At 42.5% G+C, this 23,795-nt stretch overlaps 1 protein-coding gene across 1 annotated transcript in view; it reads right to left on the reverse strand.

Annotated features, from left to right (window-relative positions):
• Positions 1-23,795, reverse strand: part of tmtc1 (transmembrane O-mannosyltransferase targeting cadherins 1) — a 113,785-nt gene that overhangs the window by 77,001 nt on the left and 12,989 nt on the right. Inside the window, exons 2-4 of the mRNA XM_034673877.1 lie at positions 20,589-20,766; positions 9,374-9,447; positions 7,969-8,145 (exon numbers count right to left, since the gene is read on the reverse strand). Coding sequence (XP_034529768.1) covers positions 7,969-8,145; positions 9,374-9,447; positions 20,589-20,766 — 429 coding nt within the window. The remainder of the gene's footprint in view (positions 1-7,968; positions 8,146-9,373; positions 9,448-20,588; positions 20,767-23,795) is intronic.

Here is a 23,795-nt window from a genome sequence, read left to right on the forward strand (position 1 = left end):
TCTCTACACTATTTGTAAACACCCCACACAGCATGAGGAAGCAGCAGTATTTGGTCTGAGCTTAACCACAGCAAACAGAGGAAGAGGAGGTCAGAGCTCATGAAGCCCAGCTGCTCCCTGAAGAAAAACAGCATTTACTTTGCTGCAGGGCCTGAAAGCTGCCAGATCCAAGGCTACCAGAGAAGAGGAGGCGGCGGATTCAGAACGAACGAGCAGGTTCAGGGTTTCAAGTTCAGGCTGATTTTCTCTGTTGCTGCTATGAATATTTCTTCACAAAGTCAGGAAGCTGTGCAGAGTGTTTTTATACTTCAGGAATTATAACTTCATGATGGTGCAAACAAAACACCAGCGAGTAGAGAGGCAAAGGGTGAATGTTGCTTTCCTCTCTAGTGGTAAATTCAAGGCTAACGACCAATGAGCAGTGTTTGTACGTTAAAAAGGGAATAGAAATAGTGCACATAAATTCTTATTCAGTCTCTATCTGTCCTGAGGGTGCATCAGAAATGGTCGACATGACTTCCAAATTGTTTGCGTGACCTCTTACTTTAAGACATGTTGAAGCATAAGTTTTTACTTCCTTCAGATCTGCATTATTACGTTGTTACGTCTGCATCTTTTTGACTCCTTTTCTAATCCCAGCTCACACTGCGGCAGTTCAACAGACAGATTAACGCTCCAAAGTTAACTTTATAAACTTCAAGCCTCCATCAGTTTCTCCTTCTTCCACTTCTGACCTCTTTATCTCATCAGGAACTCTCTCTCTCCGTCTGTCACCCTGTTAGCCTTTTCTGAGGATCCACTGGCAGCTGTTGAGGTTTAATTGAGGCTTAAATTAAATCAGCAGCAGTTTAATCTTCTCTGGATCCCAAACGAGGAGACAAGGATGGGGACGGTTGTCTGTGATGCTGGCAGCGTCTCATAATGCCTTCTTGTAACAAATCCCATTAAGCCCTGAGACATACTGTATTACTAACCCTTCTCACACTAAAGAATAACGGTCTCCTCATCGGGATGTTTGAGGAAGAAGTGTCAACTCACATCTTCCTGAGCTTCGTGGGGAATAAATATGCATGTTTTTACACTTTTAAATGTTCCTCATGTGTCCCTCACAAGTGCCGGCCAGAGAGCTTTCTGTTTTTACACTCTAAACACTGAACTCTCTGCTTCAGGACTTCAAGACGAGCTCTCAGGGTGTTAACTTTCCTTTTTATTATGGCTTTGAACTTTGAGAAATTTCCTTATAGCCCTGGACTACACTATTACTTTTTGGTATTTATCAGATTTATTGTAATAATCTTATTTTAATTTTCCGATATTTCTCAGATTTTATTTTATTGATTTTAGTGCAATTATTTTATTATTCTGATATTTCACTGATTTTATTATATTGATTTTATTGTAATTATTTTATTTTATTTTTCAGTTTTTTCTCAGATTTTATTATATAGATTTTATTTTATTGTATTGATTTTATTTTATTTTATTGTATTGATTTTATTTTATTTTACTGATTATTCTCTGATTTTATTTTATTGATTTTATTGTAATTATTTTATTTTTCTCATTTAATTTGATTGATTTTATCATAATGATTTAATTTTTGTAACTATTTCATATCACTTTCCCCTATCTTGTTTAGCTTTGTATCATTCTACATATTGAAAAGTGCTATATAAATAAAAGATAGTTGAGTTGAGTTTCACACTAACATGTAACCTGAGGAGTTTTTTCACGGTTGCTAAATGGCATGAAATGGAACTTTCTGGCTGTTTTGTGCAGCATAATTAAAATGTTCCTCCTGAGTTTGGAGGCTGCAGAATTCGGCTGCACGATAAGAGTCTAAACAGTAATTAGGAACCTGGAAGGAATGAGTGTGCAGAGTTCATGAGGTTAATCTGGATTAATCACTTCATTAACCTGCATGTAAACATAAACAGAGACACAATCAGCTCTGGCTGCCTGTTGGGCTTCACCTGCTGCAGACGGCGGGTCACTGAGGAGTCACTCAAAACACCTTTACTCAACTGCAGTTTTTAGCACTTCTGCTTTGGCTTCATTTCTCGCATCTGGAGATTTCCTCACACACACCTTGACTCTGAAATCTCAAAACCCTTTCTAAGCCTCAGATGCATGAAGGCATTATGCATGAATCAAATGTAGAAATTGATGGTAATAAGAATGTGAAATGTGGCGTGCAGCGCCCTGACATGTAGGAGAGAGGAGCAACATAAGATCCTCGTTGTTGCTGCCACTGCATTTTTAATTATCGTCTCCAACATTCACAGAAACACAACCAGAACACTCGGACAGGAAAAGGTCATTATTACCTACTTCATCACATCTGAATCACACTGTGTTTTTCATACTGTGTATGTTTTTTAATAACCTGGTGCAATTTTATCTGTGCAATAACTTACCCCACTATCTATTCAGAAGACAGAAGTGTACATAGTGTGTATATATCTGTAATACTTGCTATATTTTATGGTATTATATTCTATCTAATTTCATTTCATTTTATTTAATTTTACTTAATTTAATTTTATTCTATTTTTTTTTTTTCTATTTTATTCTATTCTATTTTTTCTATTTTATTCTATTCTATTTTATTTCACTTTATTTAATTAATTTAATTTAATTTAATTTAATTTAATTCAATTTAATTCAATTTAATTTTACTTTATTTTACCTTTATCATTACTATTATTATTATTATTGAAAGTATCATTTTTCTAACTGTGTAAGCACATTGTTGTTTTTGCCTGTCCCGTGTTGTAAGCTGCTGGAGCAAAAGAAATGTCCATCAATGGGGGATCATTAAAGAACATCTTATCTTATCTTCTTATCTTATGATAATGTCTGGACACTTGTTGGCTGTGAGGACGCAGTTATCACACATGTATTTAGGCTCGGCTTCAGACTCTGATTAAAGCCACACACGGAGAACCTCACAGTTAAAACCACAAACACCCAAACAAACGCTAAAGTTGCAACAGTCGAGCCGATCCCCGCCTGAATGAAGACGTTATTTTGGCTTTGAGAGCAACAAAGTCAACACAGTCTGTTTACCACGACCTTAGCTCTGAGAGAGAGAGAGAGAGAGAGAAGCTAAATCCTGCAGAGAGACATCTGTATCCCTGCTCACTGACACTATCGCACTGCAGCAGCCATCCGCTTGCTTTATAACACTACCACTGCTATTACACAGGCTTACTGCTGAGTGTGTGTGTGTGAGAGCATTAAGTGTTATCGTAGCAGCTGAAGCTAATCTAGAGGAAGACGTTAACCAGACTGAGAACGGGGACAACACACACACACACACACACACACACACACACACACACACACACACACACACACCTTTTTGAAAAAATGAACCTATAAAAGCTTTGTGTGTGTGTGTGTGTGTGTGTGTGTGTGTGTGTGTGTGTGTGTGTGTGTGTGTGTGTGTGTGTGCGTGCGTGCGTGCGTGCGTGCGTGTGAGTGAGTGAGTGTGTGTGTTAAGTGCAATGGCAGAGTAATCTAGTATATTTTCAAAGAGGATTATTTGGATTTACGATAATCTCTATTTTTTTAGATAGTAAACAAATATGAAGTCTGAGCGGTTTGTGCAGGAAAAACAGTTTCTATGGAGAGCAAAAGCAGGAGGAACACAATCCAGCGTATTGAAATCCAGTCATACATCACAATATCTCAACAACTGAATACAAACCGCCCTGAAAAAGTGAAACTGTCATACAACCTTGCTGAAATCCACGACAGAAGTTCAATTTTTGAAGCGTACTCAAGGAGGATTGAAAACCGATACATTACAGAGGGGAGGAGGTTACAATAGGAAGGAATATCTCTCCGGTTGACTGGCCTTCGTGCACGTAACACGGGACTTCCCATCCGTGTCAGAACGCAGCACAGAGCAGGACCGCCTGACAGATGGAGTCATGTGACTGAGGTTTCCCTGCGGTAATTCCTAAATCAAGGATTCTCTTCGTCCTCTCCTCATCCATGTTGTCTTTCTGGTCCTCTGGAAACCTCTGACCTGTTGACTCCAGGCCTGGCTCCGCTCATCATGACGGTTTGTTGTTGTAGTTAAGTGAAATACGATCTGGTGATAACACAGAGTGTTTTATTCTGAAAATTAACCAGATGTTTTCATTTAGTTTTGGTGCCTGACTTCCTGTCCCACTCCATCTGCTCTGTTGAGATTGATGCGTTGTGCTCCGGCATCCGGCAAAAATAGAAGTCTTGTGTATCTGATCCGTTGCATCCCGACCTGCCGGATCAGAGACGCAGCCGGAATGCAACAGAGCAGATCCAGTGGAAGTTAACACATTGACTAGAATAGAAACCTATCAGATCTGGTGCTGTGATGGATCGGAGACGGACTGTACACGGATCTGGTGGAATTTTGCCGTAAGTAAGGGGATACAAGCGTTTCAGTCCTGCAGCAGTGTTCAGGATTGTTTCGGAGGCAAGAAGAAAATGGGATTTGCAGAAGACCATTTGGTTGTGAAACAACAGACACAGAGTCGAACAAAAAGCATTAGCCTGATCAAGTACGACACCAGAACTGCCAATGACCCAATAAACGAGGCGACCTTGGAAAGTCTTGGCCTGAAAATGTGGAAGAGCTCCAGCAGGACAATCTGGCTGTGCCTCCTTTAGCGCCTCAATAGAACTAACGGGCTCCAAAAACCTGCAAAATCTGAAAACACAAACTCTGCTCAGACATCCAGCTGATGTTTGACACAATGAAACACCAGGTTCCTGTTTAAGGACAAGAAACGCTCGTCAATAAAGCAAACAAGCACACACTAATGAAGAGATGCTATCACTCACACACACATGCACACATACACACACACACACACACACACACACACACACACACACACACATGCACAAACACACACACACACATGCACGGGCACACACACACATGCACGCACATGCACGCACACACACACACACACACACACACACACACACACACACACACACACACACACACACACACACACACACACACACACACACACACACACACACACACATACTCTGACAGCCCTGCAGTGCTCTGGATGTTTGCCACACTTCTAAGTGACAGATGCCCAGGGGAAGCTTGCCTAGAATAACCTCTGATACAGATTACTCTCACTACACACACAAACACACACACAACCACACACACACACACCCCTCCCCTCGCATGCTGTGTTTCAGCAGCAGCGAGCTAATTCCAGAACATTTCAGACCGGCTTACACAGCAGGGAGCCTTCCCAAACATCTGGACCTGTGCACGGCCACGCTGTCCCAGAACAGCACATACACATTTATGCACAGACACAAGCTTGGACACAGCTTCTAGTTTTGGCTGTGACGCTCCTCCCTCCACCGAGGCTCAGTGGACCGGAGCGACGTCTCCATCAGGCCGGACACAAATATCACAGCGAGTCTGAGGCTGTGGAAAGAGCAGCATGTTGCATGTTGCATGTTTGAGGCTTATTTAACATGTGGTCATACATCACTGAGGAACATCTTCCAAAGTCTAACTCTTATTTCAATTGATGAATGAGCGCTTCTTTCCTCGCAGGCAGTTTCAAAAATGTCAGGAGGTAATGAAAAAATCCTGCAATTACTTTCTGCAGACGGCTCATCCATCACTGACGCTGGCTTTTAGGTTCAATGAACGAATCATTCAAACATATTGAAGTTCTGAGGACTGGAGAATTTTTTTTGTTCTTTGGTTTGTCTCCTGAAGTCTCGCTTTGAATCTAATAGCAGAAGAAGAAGAGCTCATAAAGCATCAGCTGCTCCCATGCTCACATCTGCAGTCTGACTCCGACTCTTTCACTCATACTTTCTCTTTTCAGGAGCTCCGCCCCTAAAAAAAGTCCTCACAACATGAAGTCTTCCCTGTCAGATGATGGGGGCATGAGTCTCAGGAAGGAGGACATTTACAACATGACGGCCTATGTTAAGTTGACAGTTTTGCATTTATGGAGCGGCGTCACGACCAACGTATCCTCCCGAAACATCTTTAATCTGACAGATTTCCAGACCGCCGCCCTGCATGAGAGCTGCAGACTCCATCAAGGGGGTTACAATACTGTCTCATCACTCCACAAAGTTCTGCATATAAAATAATAATGACACTTAAAACCAACAATGTTCATCTGCTGCGACGAGAGCGGTCTGAAAAACAATGCTGTGGGAAAACAGACAAATGTGCAGACTTTTAAATCAACCTGTTGATCTCTTCCGTGGTTGCAAAACAATGCACGATTTATGCACACAGGAAGGAAATTTGTCAGTGCTTTTCACTTCTTCCTTCATTTATTTGAACCTCGGCCTCCAAATCAGACGGAGCTGGAACCTTTAAATCTTCAGAGTGTGTCTTTTTGTTTTACTCTGTGTTTAAGTTCCACGCCTGAGGACAGTCTGTGGCATGTTTCTGAATGAAACACAGAACTTGTAACTTTTTCTAAAGGAAGAGAAGTGACCAGATGTTCTCTGTGGTGGATGATTCCTCTTTAGGGACGCTCTCTGAGGCCCTGCAAGTGGATTCTCCTGCTGCACTGAAGCCTGCCCGCGAGGTAAGAAATCCATCTGCAGACTGACGGTGTGTTTGGGTAAATGGCCGGCAGTAATGTAGAATATATATATGTGATGTGCAGTTAATGGGCTGAAGCACAGAAAACACTGGTATGGTCCATTAAAATGAGCAGCTGGAAGGATGAGGGGATAGGAGAGAGAGAGAGAAGGAGAGAGAGAGAGATGGGTTTGTGTGTTTTATCTGAAGCTCACTGCTCTCCAGGCATCTGTCCTCTATTATCTCGGCAGGCTTCCTTTCTTAAGAGCCGAGCGTGGACGAGGAGCAGCAGCAGCAGCACAGCGGGCTGGTAAAAAGTGGGCCATGGATAATGGCTTCAGAGTAAAGTCACACAGGAAGGACAGACAATTTACAGCATCCAGAGTCAGCCTGTTAGCGAAACAGACGTCTCTGCACTCTGCTCTCCTCCGCCTCGTCTGCATGATCGCACCTCGTTCTCTCTGCAGAACAAACCTCTTAAAGAGGGATCAAAGGACGAGTAAACACCTGCAGGGAGTGAGCACAGATTGATGCAGAACGTGTGAACACTATGCTCCCAACATGCAGGCCCGATCGTCGCACCTAAGGTCTCTTAAAGTAGTAAGGAAGGTAGAGCCTAGAGTTATCAGGCCCTTCTACTTTGAAGAGTAGACTTTAAACTTTCCTTTTTGATAAAGCTTATAGATAGAGCTGGTTCAGGCTTGGACCAGCTCTTAGTTATGCTGCTATAGGCTTAGACTGACACACTGGGATCCTGTCTCTCCCTCTCTCTCCTCTCTCGGCCTGTCTCTTACTTTAACTCTTCCTGTCCCATTAAAGTTACTAACCATAGACCTTTCTGGAGTCCCTGAGCTCCCTTGTCTCGTAGGTTCCTCTGGATCTTTGCTGCTGTGGACATGTCAGACTCCAGCTGCTACAACTACTACTATCTGTCTCACCACTATCATCTCTCTCTCTCTTCATCTCCCTCTATCCCTCTCTCCAACATGGTCTCAGCAGATGTGTGTCTAACATGTCCTGCTGGAGGTTTCTGCCTGTGTGACTGTTTGATGCTTCAGCTGATAGAAACGGCACTAAGGAGTGATTGGGCGTTACTTCACCCCTGACCACTCAACCCCTGAGCCTGGGTCCTGACGTTCTTTTCCCTTTCTGTGTGATTTTGCAGTTTCAGAAATGAGACGATTTCTGTGCAGACAAAGTGTGTATGTGTGTGTGTGTGTGTGTGTGTGTGTGTTTGTGTGTGCAGCGGGATGCTCTCAGGTGTGATCAGGTTCAGCTGAGTGAACCTAAAGAGAGAGCATTAATAACCAGAGCTGTGTGCATGCTCAGAGGAGCAGTGGCGTGCACATCAGGAGAACAGAAACAGAGCGTGATCTTACTGGATGAGTGGTCGGCGGCACAGCACCAGGGCGTCGTACAGTACGCACACGCCGAACACGGTGACGCCCGTCTCCTTCACCAGCATGGCACAGGTACCCAGCAACAAGCTGACGAGGAGGCAACACGGAGACACGGTGGGGGGGAAGGAGTCCTCGGAGACGCTCGCCCCCACACTCCTGAGACAGAGAGAGAGAGAAACTGTGATTTATGGAGAAAGCTGGAGCCGGGCTCTGAGAGAGGTTCTGTTGTCAGTATTAGTCAGGCTGAGCAAGGCTTTTATACACGCTGCAGGTTAAAGCTTTTAAAAACTGAAACTACAACAGCTGAAGACTCTGGTCCTTCCTACACGTGAACTCAATACTTTATACGGCATCTATGAAAAAACTATCAATAATCTCTGCATGTTCTTCCATAACCAAGCAAAAATATAATTATTCAGTTTTTTTTATGTACCGCAGGATCTTGTCCTCATCTCTGATATCAAATAAAATCACTAAAAACTATTCAAAACAAGGAAACTAAAATATGTACAACGTTCAAATCACTCTTAAATCTTCAGAATAATTTCCCTGTTTTCTTTCTAGGAGTTTTTTGTGTTTATTTATTAAAAATTAGAAACAATTAAAGCTCTTATTTTTTAATTTGTATTTAAGAAACAGTTTTTGAGTACTTTTATTAGTTTTAAATGTTTAAAGAATAATTTTCCCTCAGCTGAACAGATTGAAAATATCGGATCAAATAAATAAAATAAAACAACAAAATCAAATAGTAGAAATAAAACAGCAGAATAGAATAGAATAGAAAAAAGAGTAGAAAACAATAAAATAAAATAAAACAAAATAAACAAAAATAAAGGGAATAAATACATTAAAAAAATAAAACCATACAGCAAAAGAATAAAAAAAAGAATACATAGATTTAAGTAAAATAAAATAAATACAAATAAAATAAATAAAAATAAAATGAACAATTGAATGAATACATTTAAAATATAAAACCATACAATAAAACAAAAGAAAAATAAAAAAAAAATAGAAACAAAAATAGAATAAAATAGGAAAAATTGAATAAAATGCTCCAATGAATGAAATGAAAACAAGCAAAAATTCCAACATGTGTGCAGGCAGACCTTCTTATATCACAGAGTTTAAATGCTTTGTTGTGTTGCTGTGTTAACTAGGATCCAGGTCAAAGGCCTGAATGTCATATTTCAAACTCAAAGATTTAATTATTCACAGAAAAACGGAAAACAAACGTGTCATATTAAAAAGTTATCCCAGATAAAATCACAAATGTAGTTTTATCATGTGAGGCTTCAGAGCTGCGTGATTTGTGTGTGTTTGTTTGATTGTGCGTGTGTGTGTTTGTTTGAGTTTGCGTGTGTGTAGTGCAGAGTCATCTTACCTGATGTAGGAGAGGAACGTCAGCAAGAACAGCAGACAGGCCAAGACGTCAGCCCTGCCCACGATCCCAGACACCTGCATTACAAACACACACACACACACACACACACACACACACACACACACACACACACACACACACACACACACACACACACACACACACACACACACACACACACACACACACACACACACACAGATATATCAGAGATTACTCATGGTGAGGAAACAGCACTGGATGTCCTTAATAAGAGGGGCATGTTGCTATGCTACAGAGAAATGCACCTCAGCCTGAACCTCCACAGAGAGAAGCGGTGATCACAGTGCGGGCAGGTAGCCATTAGCTCAGCCAGGAGTGAGCTGTGCAGCTTTTAAAATGAGAGCTGGTTCAGAAGTTTGCATGCATGACAATTCACACAGCACAGGAATATCAATGATAGTCATCAAGCTTGTTTTCTGTAGTATCAGCCTCAGAGAGAAGCCTGTGAACACATCATGAGAGGTAAAAACAGATGGTTAAAAGGAGCCTTGAATATCTCCTGGAGAGACGCCTCACACCTGCTTGTTATCTCTTCTGTTTGAATCACAGGTGTGTGACATTTTCCATGTGTTAAAGCTACAACAACAACTGGCCTGAACAAAGAGGCCGTTGTGCCATCTGAGGGATGACACACATGATTATTTCATATCATATTTGAGGTAAAGGTGGAGAAATCTCTCAGGTGGTCATGTTTGAAGTATTAAAGAAAGAAAAAGAGGATTGGTGAAAAGAGGAGGGTACGTTACAACCGAAGAAGACAACAATTTAAAAGCTGAGAGTTCACGGACACAAAAATGTTAAATGCTAACTGCAGCAGGATGTAGCATGCTGTTAGTATTATACTCTTTTTATGGCATCAAATAATTAATAAAACTCTGAATTGTCATATTTGAAGCATAACGCTGTATTTGAGAAGATGTCTGAGGAAAGGCTGCATATTTAAAGTGTCTGATGCAGCTGTTTGCTTTCAGACAACATGCAGCAGTGGATTTAGAGTCAAAATTCAGTCTGTTTTAGTACTACGAATATTTTTTCTTGACTGTATGCAAGAGGGATGACGCATTCCCACCTATTCCTGTTGAAAAGTGACGCTAAAACCCTGCCTGGGACAGTCTCTATGCAGAAGAGACTCAAGGTTATGGTGTGTTCAATGACTCTTGTGTGTTGTGAGGAGGGTTTGAGCCACTAATTTTTCCATAAGTCTCGCCCTTTTCTCTCAGAATTCTGCTGTGTCATCAAAGGGCGAGAGTTCTAGAATTCTGCCTTTGATCTAAGAATTCTGAGAGAAAAGGCAACCTTCCAAAAAAAAGCTGGATCTAAATAAGACATTTAATTAGCCCCTCCCCTCTTTCCTGCTTTATCCCTCTTTTTATATCATCAATAACTAATTCAAAGTAAACTAGTCGAAACATGAACACTGAGACATAAATCAGCATGATAAGAACTAACTATAATGACAGAAACCATGTTTGACAAACATTTATTTGACCTGTGTTTAGATTTTATAGTGTGACTCATGTCCCATCTGTCAACATGGAGGAGGTGTGGTTTAAAAGCTATACTGCAGCCAGTCAGAAGGGGGAGATTTATGTGTTTTGGCTGTTATGTCATCCATATTTAAATACAGTGTTTGTTCCCACCATGTTTACCTCCCTGAAGAACACCATGCGTTCTTAAAGGATTCACTCTTCAAGCATTACGAGAATAATCAGAGAATTTACAACCAGCCAAAAGCTGCTCTCTCTAAAAGCTGTTTGAGCAGCCTGGACGTTTTCAGGATATATTTCAGACTTTTTGAAAAAAGTGGACCAAACTGCTGGCTTCCTGTCTGGGGAGTAATGGAGGGTATGTGTTTCTGTCTTCTTAAATTCAGCAGCGTTTCTATATAAAGTTGATCTACTATATCAGCCAGGGTTCCAGCCAGTGGCTCTGTGTTTGTGCAAAGGTTTTTCTATGAGTGTGTGAGTGTGTGTGTGTGTGTGTGTGTGGGTGTGTGTGGAGGAGTATGGCAGAGGAGCAGTAAACATGTCCAGCCAACACTGATAAAGAGCAGGCCGCGGGGGAAGGGAGGATGGAGGGCACTGGGGGGAGGAGGAGGAGGAGGAGGAGGAGGAGGAGGAAAGACTTTCATGTGATAACTCATAAAAAAAGAGTAAAAGGAACCTGAGCAGCTCCTACGCGCACACACACACACACACACACACACACACAAACACACACAACCTGGCAGAAGCTTGCAGGGAGCGAGTGGGAGACAAAAGAACAGGAGAGACATATTAGATTACAACAGGATAAAATTAAGCCTGGCTAGACGCTCCAAAGCTCTCGTTTGCCAGACTTCAATGCCAGGCACTGTAATGGAAAATCTTGTTTTTGTTGTTTTACTCCATGTTGCATTCAGGCTCCACGGGAGAGAACAAGACAGCTCTCTGTTTAATTCAGGACGGAGGCATGAACACATCACAGGCTGCACGTGTTGCTTTAAAATAAAACTGAAATTAATCCGCAAATGAAGTTTTACTCTCAAGTCATTATATCACAGGCAGAATTCTAGAATCAACGGTAGCATTCTAGAATCAAAGGCAGAATTCTCAGGGTTCCCACTCTTTACCAAAGATCATTTTCCAGGACATTTTTATTGATGATCAAGCTGGTATGACAGTCTAAATTTAGTTCCTAATTTAGTTCCTAAATAGTCTAATATGTTCCTCTCAGTGGAAGTCTACATTGAAAGACATGTAGTCTATGGCAGTGCTCAGCCCCAGCTCTGCTCACAGCAGAACTTTGTTTTGATTGGTCAGCATGGCGGCCATGCGGCCAATCACATGTGAGGATATAGGATACAGGTGATGGAGGGGAGGCTGTGTATCCTGGCTTCATCTGTTCCTTCAGAGAGAGTCTTCTTGAAGACCAGGCAAATACTCACTGAGAGGAGAAATCAGATCAGCCCATCCAAACTGAGGCATCTGCTTTCTCTCAATGCCAACCTGGGGACATTAATAATGTTTGCTTGAGTTTGGTTCTGTTTGCATGAGTTTGGTTCTGGTTTTGTTTTCTCCAGTTTGGTTCTGGTTCTGGTTCTGTTTGCTTGAGTTTGGTTCTGGTTCTGTTTGCTAAAATTTGGTTCTGGTTCTGTTTGCTTGAGTTCGGTTCTGGTTCGGTTCTGGTACGATTCGGTTCGGTTCTGGTTCGGTTCTGGTTCGGTTCTGGTTCGGTTCTGGTTCAGTTTTGGACAGTTCTGGTTCGGGTCTGGTTCGGTTCTGGTTGGGTTTGCTTGAGTTTTGTTCTGGTTCTGTTTCGGTTCTGGTACAGTTCGGTTTTGGTTCTTGAGTTTGGTTCTGGTTCTGTTTGCTTAAGTTTGGTTCTGGTTCTAACCCGGTCCCTAACCCTAATCCTAACCCTAACCCTAACCCTAATCCTAAACCTAACCCTAACCCTAATCATAACCTTAACCCTAATCACAACCCTAACCCTTATCCTAACCCTAATCCTAACCCTAATCCTAATCCTAACCCTAATCCCAACCCTAATCCTAATCCTAACCCTAACTTTAACCCTAATCACAACCCTACCCTAACCCTAGGATCAGGGTAAGAATGGTTTGGTAACAGAATAAATGCACCAAATTGGTCAATTATAAGGCTTCTCATAAAATCACTGTACGTAAAAGGGTTTTCAACACAAACCATTCGTTTTTGCAAAGTTAAGGTTAAATATACAGCTACACAAGAGCCTAAATTAAGAGCCGTTCGGGAGTCAAAAGAGCCGGCTCTTCTTTGGGAGCCGAGTTAAAAGAGCTTGCTCTCTGAAAGGAGCCGAACTTCCCATCACTAAAGCACATGCTTACTACCATTTGCACTCTTCGTTTCTCTTGGAACTATTTGTATTGTAAAACGTATCAATGTAAATACTTCAGACCTGTACCATAGTGATAAACAGATAACACTTCAATTTGAATCAAGTAAATACCACTTGTATACTTTAAAACAGAGGGTCATTTCATTCCTTGTGGACTCAACATGACAACATTTATACTTTTCAAGTAATTGATCTTAAAAGCTTTCAGAAAATTAACAGTAGCAAGACTCACATATCCCTTGAGCCACCGAATGGTATTATAACAATGGTGTATTTGCTGTTTTATAATGACACAGCACAATTTTATAATTTATTAGAAATTTATTAAAATTATTTCACGGACCCCAGGCTATGGTTCGTGGACCCCCAGGGGTCCCAGGACCCCACTTGGAGAACAACTGAGCTAGAGTACGGTAATTGAGTTCTCAGCCGGCAGAGAAAGTTGTGAGGCACAGACCCCCAAGCTCTCTGCCCGACTCCACTGGTCACACTATAACTTAAATATAAGACTCTTTGAATCAATAGAGCACTCTACAAGGTTAATGTACCATAAAACATAAACAATCTACCCCCGTTTTCTGTGAATGCATGATTATGAAATAAAGGAGAAAAGATGTGAAAAAAGTTGTGCAGTGTCGCTGTCTTTTCCAGCACAGCGTGCACTCAACTTTCAATGAATGGGGATGTGTTTTGTTAATAGGGTCAGGTCACACGCAGCCATGTTGGAATAATTTTCCAGGACTATATGTGATTTTCCAGGACATTTGACTTTTTCTCCCATTTTACAGGTGTTTTCCAGAACTGGAAAACTGATCAACTGTTTTCCAGGTTTTCCAGGTTTTCCAGGACACGTGGGAACCCTGATTCTAGAATCAATGGTAGAATTCTAGAATCAAAGGCAGAATTCTAGAATCAAAGGAAGAATTTTGAGTTAAATTGCAGAATTCTGAGATCAAAGGCGGAATTCTAGAATCAAAGGCAGAATTCTAGAATCAAAGGCAGAATTCAAGAATCGAAGGGCAGAATTCTAGAATCAAAGGCAGAATTCAAGAATCGAAGGGCAGAATTCTAGAATCAAAGGCAGAATTCTTCAATTGAAGCCAGAATTCTAGAATCAAAGGGAAAATTTTGAGTTCAAAGGCAGAATTCTGAGATCAAAGACAGAATTCTAAAATCAAAGGCAGGATTCTAAGATCCAAGGAGCTTTCTCGAATTTCAGGAAGAATTCTAGAATCAAAGGCAAAATTCTAGAATCAAATCAGAATTCTAGAATCAAACGCAGAATTTTATAATAATAATAATAAGAAGAAGAAGAAGAAGAAGAAGAAGAATTTTATAATAATAATAATAAGAAGAAGAATTTATAGGATTTATATTGTGCTTTTCTTAATACTATACTGCTTTGAGAATGAGTGATTTTAGAATCAAAAGAAGTGTCACTCTGAAATCATGAGCCAAGATTTACACTCAAGCTCACTAAGAGACATTATGACTTAATGATCTGGCAGCAGCACATATTGTATTATTTTCTAGGGAGGATATTTTCAAGTCTGATGCAATGCAAGGCTTGGACGGCTTGGACGCGACTGTGAGTGAGGAGAAGAAAGCAGAGGAAACATTCTAAGCATCCATCACACACACACACACACACACACACACACACACACACACACACACACACACACACACACACACACACACACACACACACACACACACACACACACACACACACACACACACACACACACACACACAGCTCTAACTTTGGTGTTTTTAAAAACATACTCGTGAGTCCGTCCATCAAGAGCCCAGGATCGAGATGAAAGGAGGTTATTTACATCCTCAAGTGGACAGATTCTGTGTGGCGTGTGTGCGTGTGTGCGTGTGTGTGCAGGTGCGTGTGCGGTTGCGTGTGTGTGTGTGTGTGCTTTGCTTTTCTTCATCACCTACAAATACTTCAGAGGGGCCTGGATGGACAGAGATGAAAGGAGGACGAGAACAGAGGAGGAAGAGAGGGATGAAGAGTGATCGAAGGTGCAAGATGAAAGAAGGAGTCGTGGTGGAGGAGGATGAGAGAGGACGGGGTGGACTCAACTCTCTGCATTAATAAAAGATGTGTGTAAAGCTCCCTGACACACACACAGACACGGACACACACACACATATACACATAAACACACACACACACACACACACACGCACACACACTCTCTCACACACACACTCAGAGTGATTTTAATGTGGTAAACAGATTAATCTCCTTAAAGCTGAAGAAGCTGTCAGAGTTTCAGACGTCACATGTTTCAACAAGCTAAAACTTTCAACACTCCTCTACTTCCAGTTATTTTCTTCTTTCTGGTCCAGCCTTTGATCTCATCACTGCATCTGTCTATCCGTCTAATCTTATGAGACAAAACGTAAAAGGGAACAGAGCCTGAAGGTGAAGCTCGAGATTTCACAGTCTATCGATGTTCCAACCCTCACCTCTGGTCCTGAGGTTTGGGTTGTGACCAGAAGAATGAGATCAGGGATACAAGTGTGATGAGTTTCCTCCGAAGGGTGTCTGAGCTCGCTTTAGAGTCAGTATTCCTTAACGTTTAAAGGAGCCACATGAGGTGGTTAGGGCGTCTGATGGGGAAGCCTCCGGAGCGCCGTAAAAAAAAGAGATTTTCCCGAAACATCAAACTGGGGGAGGAATAACCTGAAGTGAACCCAGAGCTAGCTGAAGGATTATATGTCCCAAACCGTCTAGGGAGACTGTGGAATCCTCCAGGAGGAGCAGGGGGAGATCCGCATTCGACCTGTCTCCCGTATCCGGCAGGTCGGAACCCTCCGGATCAGATACACAAGACTTCTAATTTTGCCTGATGCCGAAGCTCGACGCATCAATCTCAACAGAGCAGATGGAGCGGGACAGGAAGTCAGGCACCAAAACAAAATGAAAACATCTGGTTAATTTTCAGAATAAAACACTCTGTGTTATCACCAGATCGTATTTCACTTAACTACAACAACAAACCGTCATGATGAGCGGAGCCAGGCCTGGAGTCAACAGGTCAGAGGTTTACAGAGGACAAGAAAGACAACATGGAAGAGGAGAGCAGGAGGAGAATCCTGGATTCAGTGATTACCATGGGAAAACCTCGGCCACATGACTCCATCTGTCCGGCGGTCCGGCTCCATACTCTCTCTTCCACAACACTCATCGGCTGCAACAAGAGAGCTGGACCGCAGCGGATCAGAGACGGACCATTTTTCCCGAGACACGTTTGCTGACGTCTCTCCGTCCTCCGCTCTTCATCTGTATCTTGAAGAGGAGAGCAGGATCTCTCGTATCGGACGTCACATGGATGAATTATTCACTCCTGACTTTAGATTTTTGTATGTCAGCCAAATCCATCCCTCACGCTCCTCTTACCCTTCACCTCCTCTGCTCTACTTCCCGTGTTTTCCCAAAGGGCGACATTTACCTCAACGTGACACCGGGAGGTTATGATTCAGGTTTTGCAAGTCGTGGAAGATATGCAAAAACGCAGATTATTATTCCTCTTCCCCGGCTTCAACAGGTGTGTGACAGTCAGCTCAGATGTTCAGCACGGAGAAATTGAAATGCAGGGGGAGAGAGGGGGATGAATGGAGCGTGCAGCCTGGAGAAAGAGTGCAGCTCAGACGGAGAAATGCATGAGATATGGTTGAGGGGGGCCGTGAAAGGAAAGGATAGCAGAGGAGGGAAGGGAGCGAGCAAGCGAGGGAGAGATGAATGCAGAGCGGCAGGGGCTGCAGAAGGACCGACCTCCTGCCAGGGCGCTCCCCCGGCGCCCCGTGCAGAGAAAGATGGAGAGAGAGGAAGAGGAGGAGGAGAGGAAGAGAGGGGGAGCGAGGGAAGAAACATGACGAGACAGAGAGGAGAGGAGTGAGAGCAGGAAGCGTGAAGGAGTCAGGAAGAAGGTCTCAAAGTCTCCGGGCCGGTGAGGAGAGAGTTCTGTGCTCATCTCCTAGCATGCCTTTCAACCTGACAGAGCGTACACACACAGACAGACACACACACACACAGACACACACACACACACACACAGACACACACACGCACACACACACAGACACAGACACACACACACACACACAGACACACACACGCACACACACACACAGACACACACAAACACACACACACACACACACACACTCACACGCACAAAAAAACACACACACAGACACACACAAGGTTAGTTTCTATTCAGGAGCTTTTTAAGAAACCAGTTTGGAATCCACGAAACAGAGTCAACATCAAAATCTGCCGGTTTTAATATCTACGTCCTCCAACACACACACACACACACACACACACACACACACACACACACACACACACACACACACACACACACACACACACACACACACACACACACACACACACACACACACACACACACACACACGCTGATGAATACCAGACTGTTCCTCAGTATAAACAGCCTTCCTCATTAAGACCAGATGGAGTTCATTTTTCTCGCTGTGATAAGGAATGAGATTGGAGGGGGTACACACACACCCACACTCATTTGAACAAGGAATCTGAAGATGTATTTTGAAGACGGAATGGAGGAGGAGTTTCCCGCCAAATCTTTAGCGTCATTTAGAGCGTGCTCAGAGCGAACACCTCTCTCTCCTCCCATCAGTCATGAAACCGTCAAGCGGTTCTTCTCTGACGGAGGAGGATGGTTTTATTTCAGTTAGCGGGCTCAGGTGTCAGGATTCTAATGAACATAAACACCTGCTCACTCTCAATGATCTCATAGTCATAAAGTATTAAAGGAAATGTTTGTTTTTGTGTCATCAGATGTCAGTATGTGTCATTGTTTCTGTTATTTTCAGCGTTTAAAACACAGAAGCGACCCTCAAGTTTGTTTGTGTCTCAAGTAAATATCTCCTTCTTCTTCATCTTCATGTTCTTACATTAGACTAGCTGATCGGGGGTCAGGTAGAGTCCGGGTTCAGACGGTCTTCACTGTTTTCTGTGTCGGTGTCGGTTCACTCTCAGTGAATGAGGCTCCTGTTTCAGAGCTGAAAGCCTCTATTCATCCCCCGCCCTCCTGTGTCTGCTGATAGCACGCTGCCCATGTGTGGATCCCATCAGCCATATGTGTGCTGTGTACACACACACACACACACACACACACACACACACACACACACACACACACACACACACACACACACACACACACACACACACACACACACACACACACACACACACACACACACACACACAAACACAGGGTGAAGCTGTCTCCGGATGTTTGGGCTATCTGTGAAGGCCAGGACACACCGAGCCGAGGGGACAGTCTACTCTCCTCAAAGCGTCCCCGGGGTGACAGTCTGCCTGCGAAAAGTCACGCTTGCTCAGTGTGTGTGTGTTTGTGTGTTTGGGTGTGTTTAACCGAGCTGTACTTTTACACTTCCTCTCCCCTTCTGCTGGGTTTGGGTACAGAGAGCCGGCTGCAGCTGCAGATTCCTGCACAATTATGTAATGGACCCGAATTAGAGAGAGAGACTCAGACAAGGAGAGAGGGACAGAAAGGTATGCTTCATTCTTTCCTCCTCTCAGAGTCGCCCTGACTGCAGCCGTGTGAAGGTTCCCTCTCTCTTTGCGATCAGAGTTCAATCACTTCCACTAAACCCTCCTGTTTGAACTTCATCAGATTCAAAAGATGTGAGAACTTCTGGTTTATTTTGTGATGTGGAGATCATGTTGAAACAGGTACAGTGGTCATAGTGCGACAAGTTTTCTGAACAGCATCAAATCTAGAGGTGTTGAAAACAACCTTTTAGCCTCCATCCTCTTCAGCAAGCTTGTGGACTGTTATCTCAAACTGGACTTCCACCAGATCTGTATCCGCTCCGTTGAAGTCCGGCTCCATGCTCCCTCGTCTGGAGTCATGTGACCAGGTTTTTCCCACGGTAATCACTGAATCAAGGATTCTCCTCCTCCTCTCCTCATCCATGTTGTCTTTATGGTCCTCTGAAAACCTCTGACCTGTTGACTCCAGGTCTGGCTCTGCTCATCATGACGGTTTGTTGTTGTAGTTAAGTGAAATATGATCTGGTGAAAACACAGAGTGTTTTATTCTGAAAATTAACTTGATGTTTTCATTTTGTCTTGGTGCCTGACTTCCTGTCCCGCTCCATCTGCTCTGTTGAGATTGATGCGTCGTGCTCCGGTATCCGGGAAAAATAGAAGTCTTGTATATCTGATCTGGAGGACTCCGACCTGCTGGATCAGAGACGCAGCCCGAACACAACGGAGTGGATCCAGTGGAAGTTAACACATACCTCTTTTCAACCAACATGAACCAGGTTGTATTTCCGGGCTGATGCTCGAGCTGGTTCGGAGCTGGTTGAACTCCCGAACCAAAACGGCAACCGTTTGTTTTTCAGCCCGCTCGAGCCCGTGGAAGAGGCATGTCATGACGAACAGGCCCTGAAACTGCCTCGGTCGAAGAAGGGGTAACATTAACTAGAACCGAAACCTATCAGATCTGGAGTTGTGACGGATCGGAGACCGACCGGACAGGGATCTGGTGGAATTTGGCCATAAGAATGGAGATCTTCAAGAACGAAATGAGACCAACTGGCGGTGAAATGAAACACTGATCAGATCTGAACCTTCAGGTTTGTGCTCCTTGGCACCGTTTGTAATTTGATTGTTTGGTACAGCTTTAAAGGACGAGTTTCGAAGAAGTCGGCGACATTGTTTTTTGTTATGCACACCCTCATCATGCAGAAAAGCAGCGTTGAATAAGTATGAGGTGGTTTTGTTTCCAAACACGAGGCCTCAGCCTGTAAACTGGGACAGAACCACCAGAGCCTGAGGGGGATGTCGTCTGAGTTTAGGCTCTGAATGAATCCTGACCCTGACTCTGGAAACACCGAGAAACACAAACACACTTCAGGAAACTCACTCCATCATGAGCGCACATTTCAAACAATCAGAAACCCCTGTACGCTGCAGGATAATCACCGACCTAATGACAACACATAAATATGATTACATAAGGAGTGTTTGTTGGACTGGAGCTGAGGTGAAAGGTAAACCTGGTGTGTGGAGCAGCTTTTGGCGTGCCATCCTGCTTGTTGTTGTTCAGACTTATTGTTTTCCTCGACATGGCGGCGTGGAGGTAAAGGTCAGTGCTCTTACTTTAGCTGTTCCAGAGTAATGACACACTTTGTGAAAGGTCAGAGCTTCTGTTTGTACTCAGGAAATGTTAGTCACCTCAGTTTTAAAGAGTGTGTGCAATGTACTCACCGCCTCCGTGTGGACGGGGTGCACGGCGAAGAAGAGCGCCGTGACGAAGGCCAGGCGAGAGTCTTCGAAGGTACAGCGTTCGCAAGTGTGCATGAGCAGGCAGGTGACGGCACAGTGCAGACACACGTTGACGAGGTGGAAGAAGAGGGGAGTCATGCCGCCCAGCAGGATGTTCAACCTGAAGGAGAGAAACAGAAACAGAGAGAGGGGAGAGGTCAAGACCGCGGGACAAGACCAGAGCTTCAAACTCGACTGAGACAACAGAAGCTACGACCACAGATATCTTTTTATAAATAAACCATTATGCTGCAAGTTTGAGGAGGAACCTTCTGAGTGAGGCCTCGAAGGACGAGACGGTTCATGACCTAAACTGTAGACCACATCACTGACATAAGAACAGTCAGTGAGTGTCATTCATGTTACAATAAATAACACCAAAAGAGACAAAAAAAAACCTTGACGTAATCCAAGAGAAATCACTCAGCTGTGGATTTACTGAATCTTTAAAGCAAATTACCTTTTACATTTCCTGGATGAAGCGATTGTCTTGTAATCCTGCTCAGAATCTTAAATCCATTTCTTGGCGTCCCGTGAATCACAAATGAAAAGCGCCTGATTGCTCAGAGAGAGAGAATGATGGATTCTCAACAGCAAATCAAACCCTGCTTCAGATCCTGCTACAGCAGCTAATCCCTCAGCGACGAGCAACAGTGAGACGTGCAATTTTCACCCAGTTTATCATAATTGCTATTACTCTGTGACAATTCCCCCTCCGCCCCGCAGAATACAAACTGCATGAGAACGGGAACCCAGGCAGAGGGGAGCATTACACGCTGAAGACTTTATTCTATAACATGAACATTCCTCCATGTATCAAATACTGATCAGTGAGTGTTTTTAATGTGCGATACTTTCACACTTTGATCCGTCTCGCAGATTCGTATTTCATGTGGATGCTCTTTTGGTCGTACACTTTTTTGGTCAGTGTGAGTTGTTTTTAAATGTGCTCTATAAATAAATATGACCTGACTTTTTGTGTGCCTGTGGTTTTCTCTTTGCAGCGTGCAGACAGTGACGTCTGTGCAGAGAATAGAAATGGTTCCCCAGTTATTTGATGTCATTTCTTGGAGTTCTCTCTCTCGCGTCTGAACAACCTGAGCTGTATGGTATTATTAATCAATTAACTGATTGGTATCTCTCACCTGGGAGCAGCTTGTGTTTGTTTACTTCATATTTTAGCTGTGTGTCAATGTGTTTTAGTTCTCGTGTTTTTTAATGTACAAGCTGATCCATTAAAATTGCCCCTCAAGGGATTAACAAAGGTGTTTGAAATTAAAATTGGACTTAACCAATAACCAATTAATAATATTAAATAGGGAACATTTTGCTAAATTAACAGAAATTATACTGATTTAAATATTAACATGTAGAACCATGACTTAATATTTATAAATATCTCTAAAGTAATTTGAACATCTTGATTTTTAAACGCTTCATAAATCTAAAATCTGATTTAGATTCTGTAATCTCTATGCTGTAGCTGTTAAGTTTCTTAATGCAATTTTAGTTTTTACTTATTATTATAATCATTGCTTTAACATTTATTTGTCTTATTTAATTATTTATTTATCTATTTATCTCTTGTATTCATCTGATCTTGTTAATGCTACTTTATTTTTAACTTTTCCTTCCACTCCAACTTATCTTATTAATATAACTGTATTGATTTTACTCTATTTTTAAGTATTTCATTTCTAAACATGCCTTTTATAATTTTACCATTACTGCTGTTTTCTGTCTCTCTGTTATTTTATGAAGCACTTTGGGGTGCATGTTTTTTTTATATGAAAGGTGCTACATAAATAAAGTTGAGTTGAGTTGAGAACTTAAATTAAAAGCAAGCAGCAACTTCTAGTCTTGAGGACAGAAGTCCCCAAAACTGCAGTTCCTCAGGTGTCCACGAGAGGTTGGTCCCAAAAGCCCTCAAAGCCACATACACACCCATTCAAAGAAGACAATCTTTACAGCAGAAAAAATATGTTTACAGCCTGGTTGAAAAATGTTTTACGTCTGAATAGCTCATCTCTCTATCAGCACACACTGTAAGGGGGTTTAACTTATTTTTATCTTGTTCGTTTTTGAGATATTATGGTTACATGTTTTGCATATTTAGGCACACAGCCGACCTGACTGACAGGCGGGCACACTGTAGCTGTTAGTAAAGAGGCTAAAGGCCCACCTTAACTTCACCTCTTTGCCTCTTGCTAGTTCAAAGAGAACACAAGCTTAAGCTATGAAGAATTTTAATATTGATCAGTTTAAACAGTGATGCACATATTGGTCTAATTTTTCAATCCAACTTTCTCATAGCCAACAGTCTCCATGTTCAAAAAACACTGAATCGACCTTTAAGGAGTTGATAGTCCATCACTTCTTTGCTGGTTTGTTAGTGTTTGACTTTGCTGTTTAAAACAGTAACTGTGGATCAAACACGCCAGTTGTGTAACTCAAACTGACATAAACTTAAAAAATGAAGCAGCAATCTGTTGACATCCTCGTCTTGAACCACTTGAAGCTAGAATAACAACCTGAGCCTGTCAAGGACAAAAACAAGATCTTTTAGTGGGTCTTCTTTGATTCAAAAGACTTTCTGCCTTGTGTTTTATGTTTTAGATTAAAAAATATGTAAAACTTGTGCACATTTTTGTCTCCTACGACAGCGGCAGATGTGCAGATATTGGATAAGAAACAAAAAACTCTTCATTTGTCTACTGCAAAACTCTGTTTTTTATCATCTTTCAGCTTATTGTTTTGATTTTGCAGCTCACAAAAGCAGTAACAGAGCCTTGATAAACCCAACGCACATACACCGCCTGCTCCAAACCAAACAGCAGACTACTAGAGACCACAACAATCCAAGCACTTTTTCTTTGAGGACCATGTTACAGCCGTTACAAACTATTTTAAGGCCATCACCTTACTCGTCATTCAGACCTTTAATAAATAAAGAGTAGGGCCCAGGTTTGAATATAAATAAAAAGGGCTGTAAATTAAAGGGTTAATGTTCATGTCCACGAAAGTCTCTCTCTCTCAAACTTTTCTCTCTGCTCTGCAGAACAAAACCAACGAGTCGGAGCTGAACAGATCAGGGCCTCACATCTGACCTCCTTATCTCTGACTGTAATTAGCTCTAATGGGGTCCTCCGT

Source organism: Notolabrus celidotus, chromosome 21 (genome assembly GCF_009762535.1).
Source record: "Notolabrus celidotus isolate fNotCel1 chromosome 21, fNotCel1.pri, whole genome shotgun sequence".
Taxonomy (NCBI): Eukaryota; Metazoa; Chordata; class Actinopteri; order Labriformes; family Labridae; genus Notolabrus; species Notolabrus celidotus.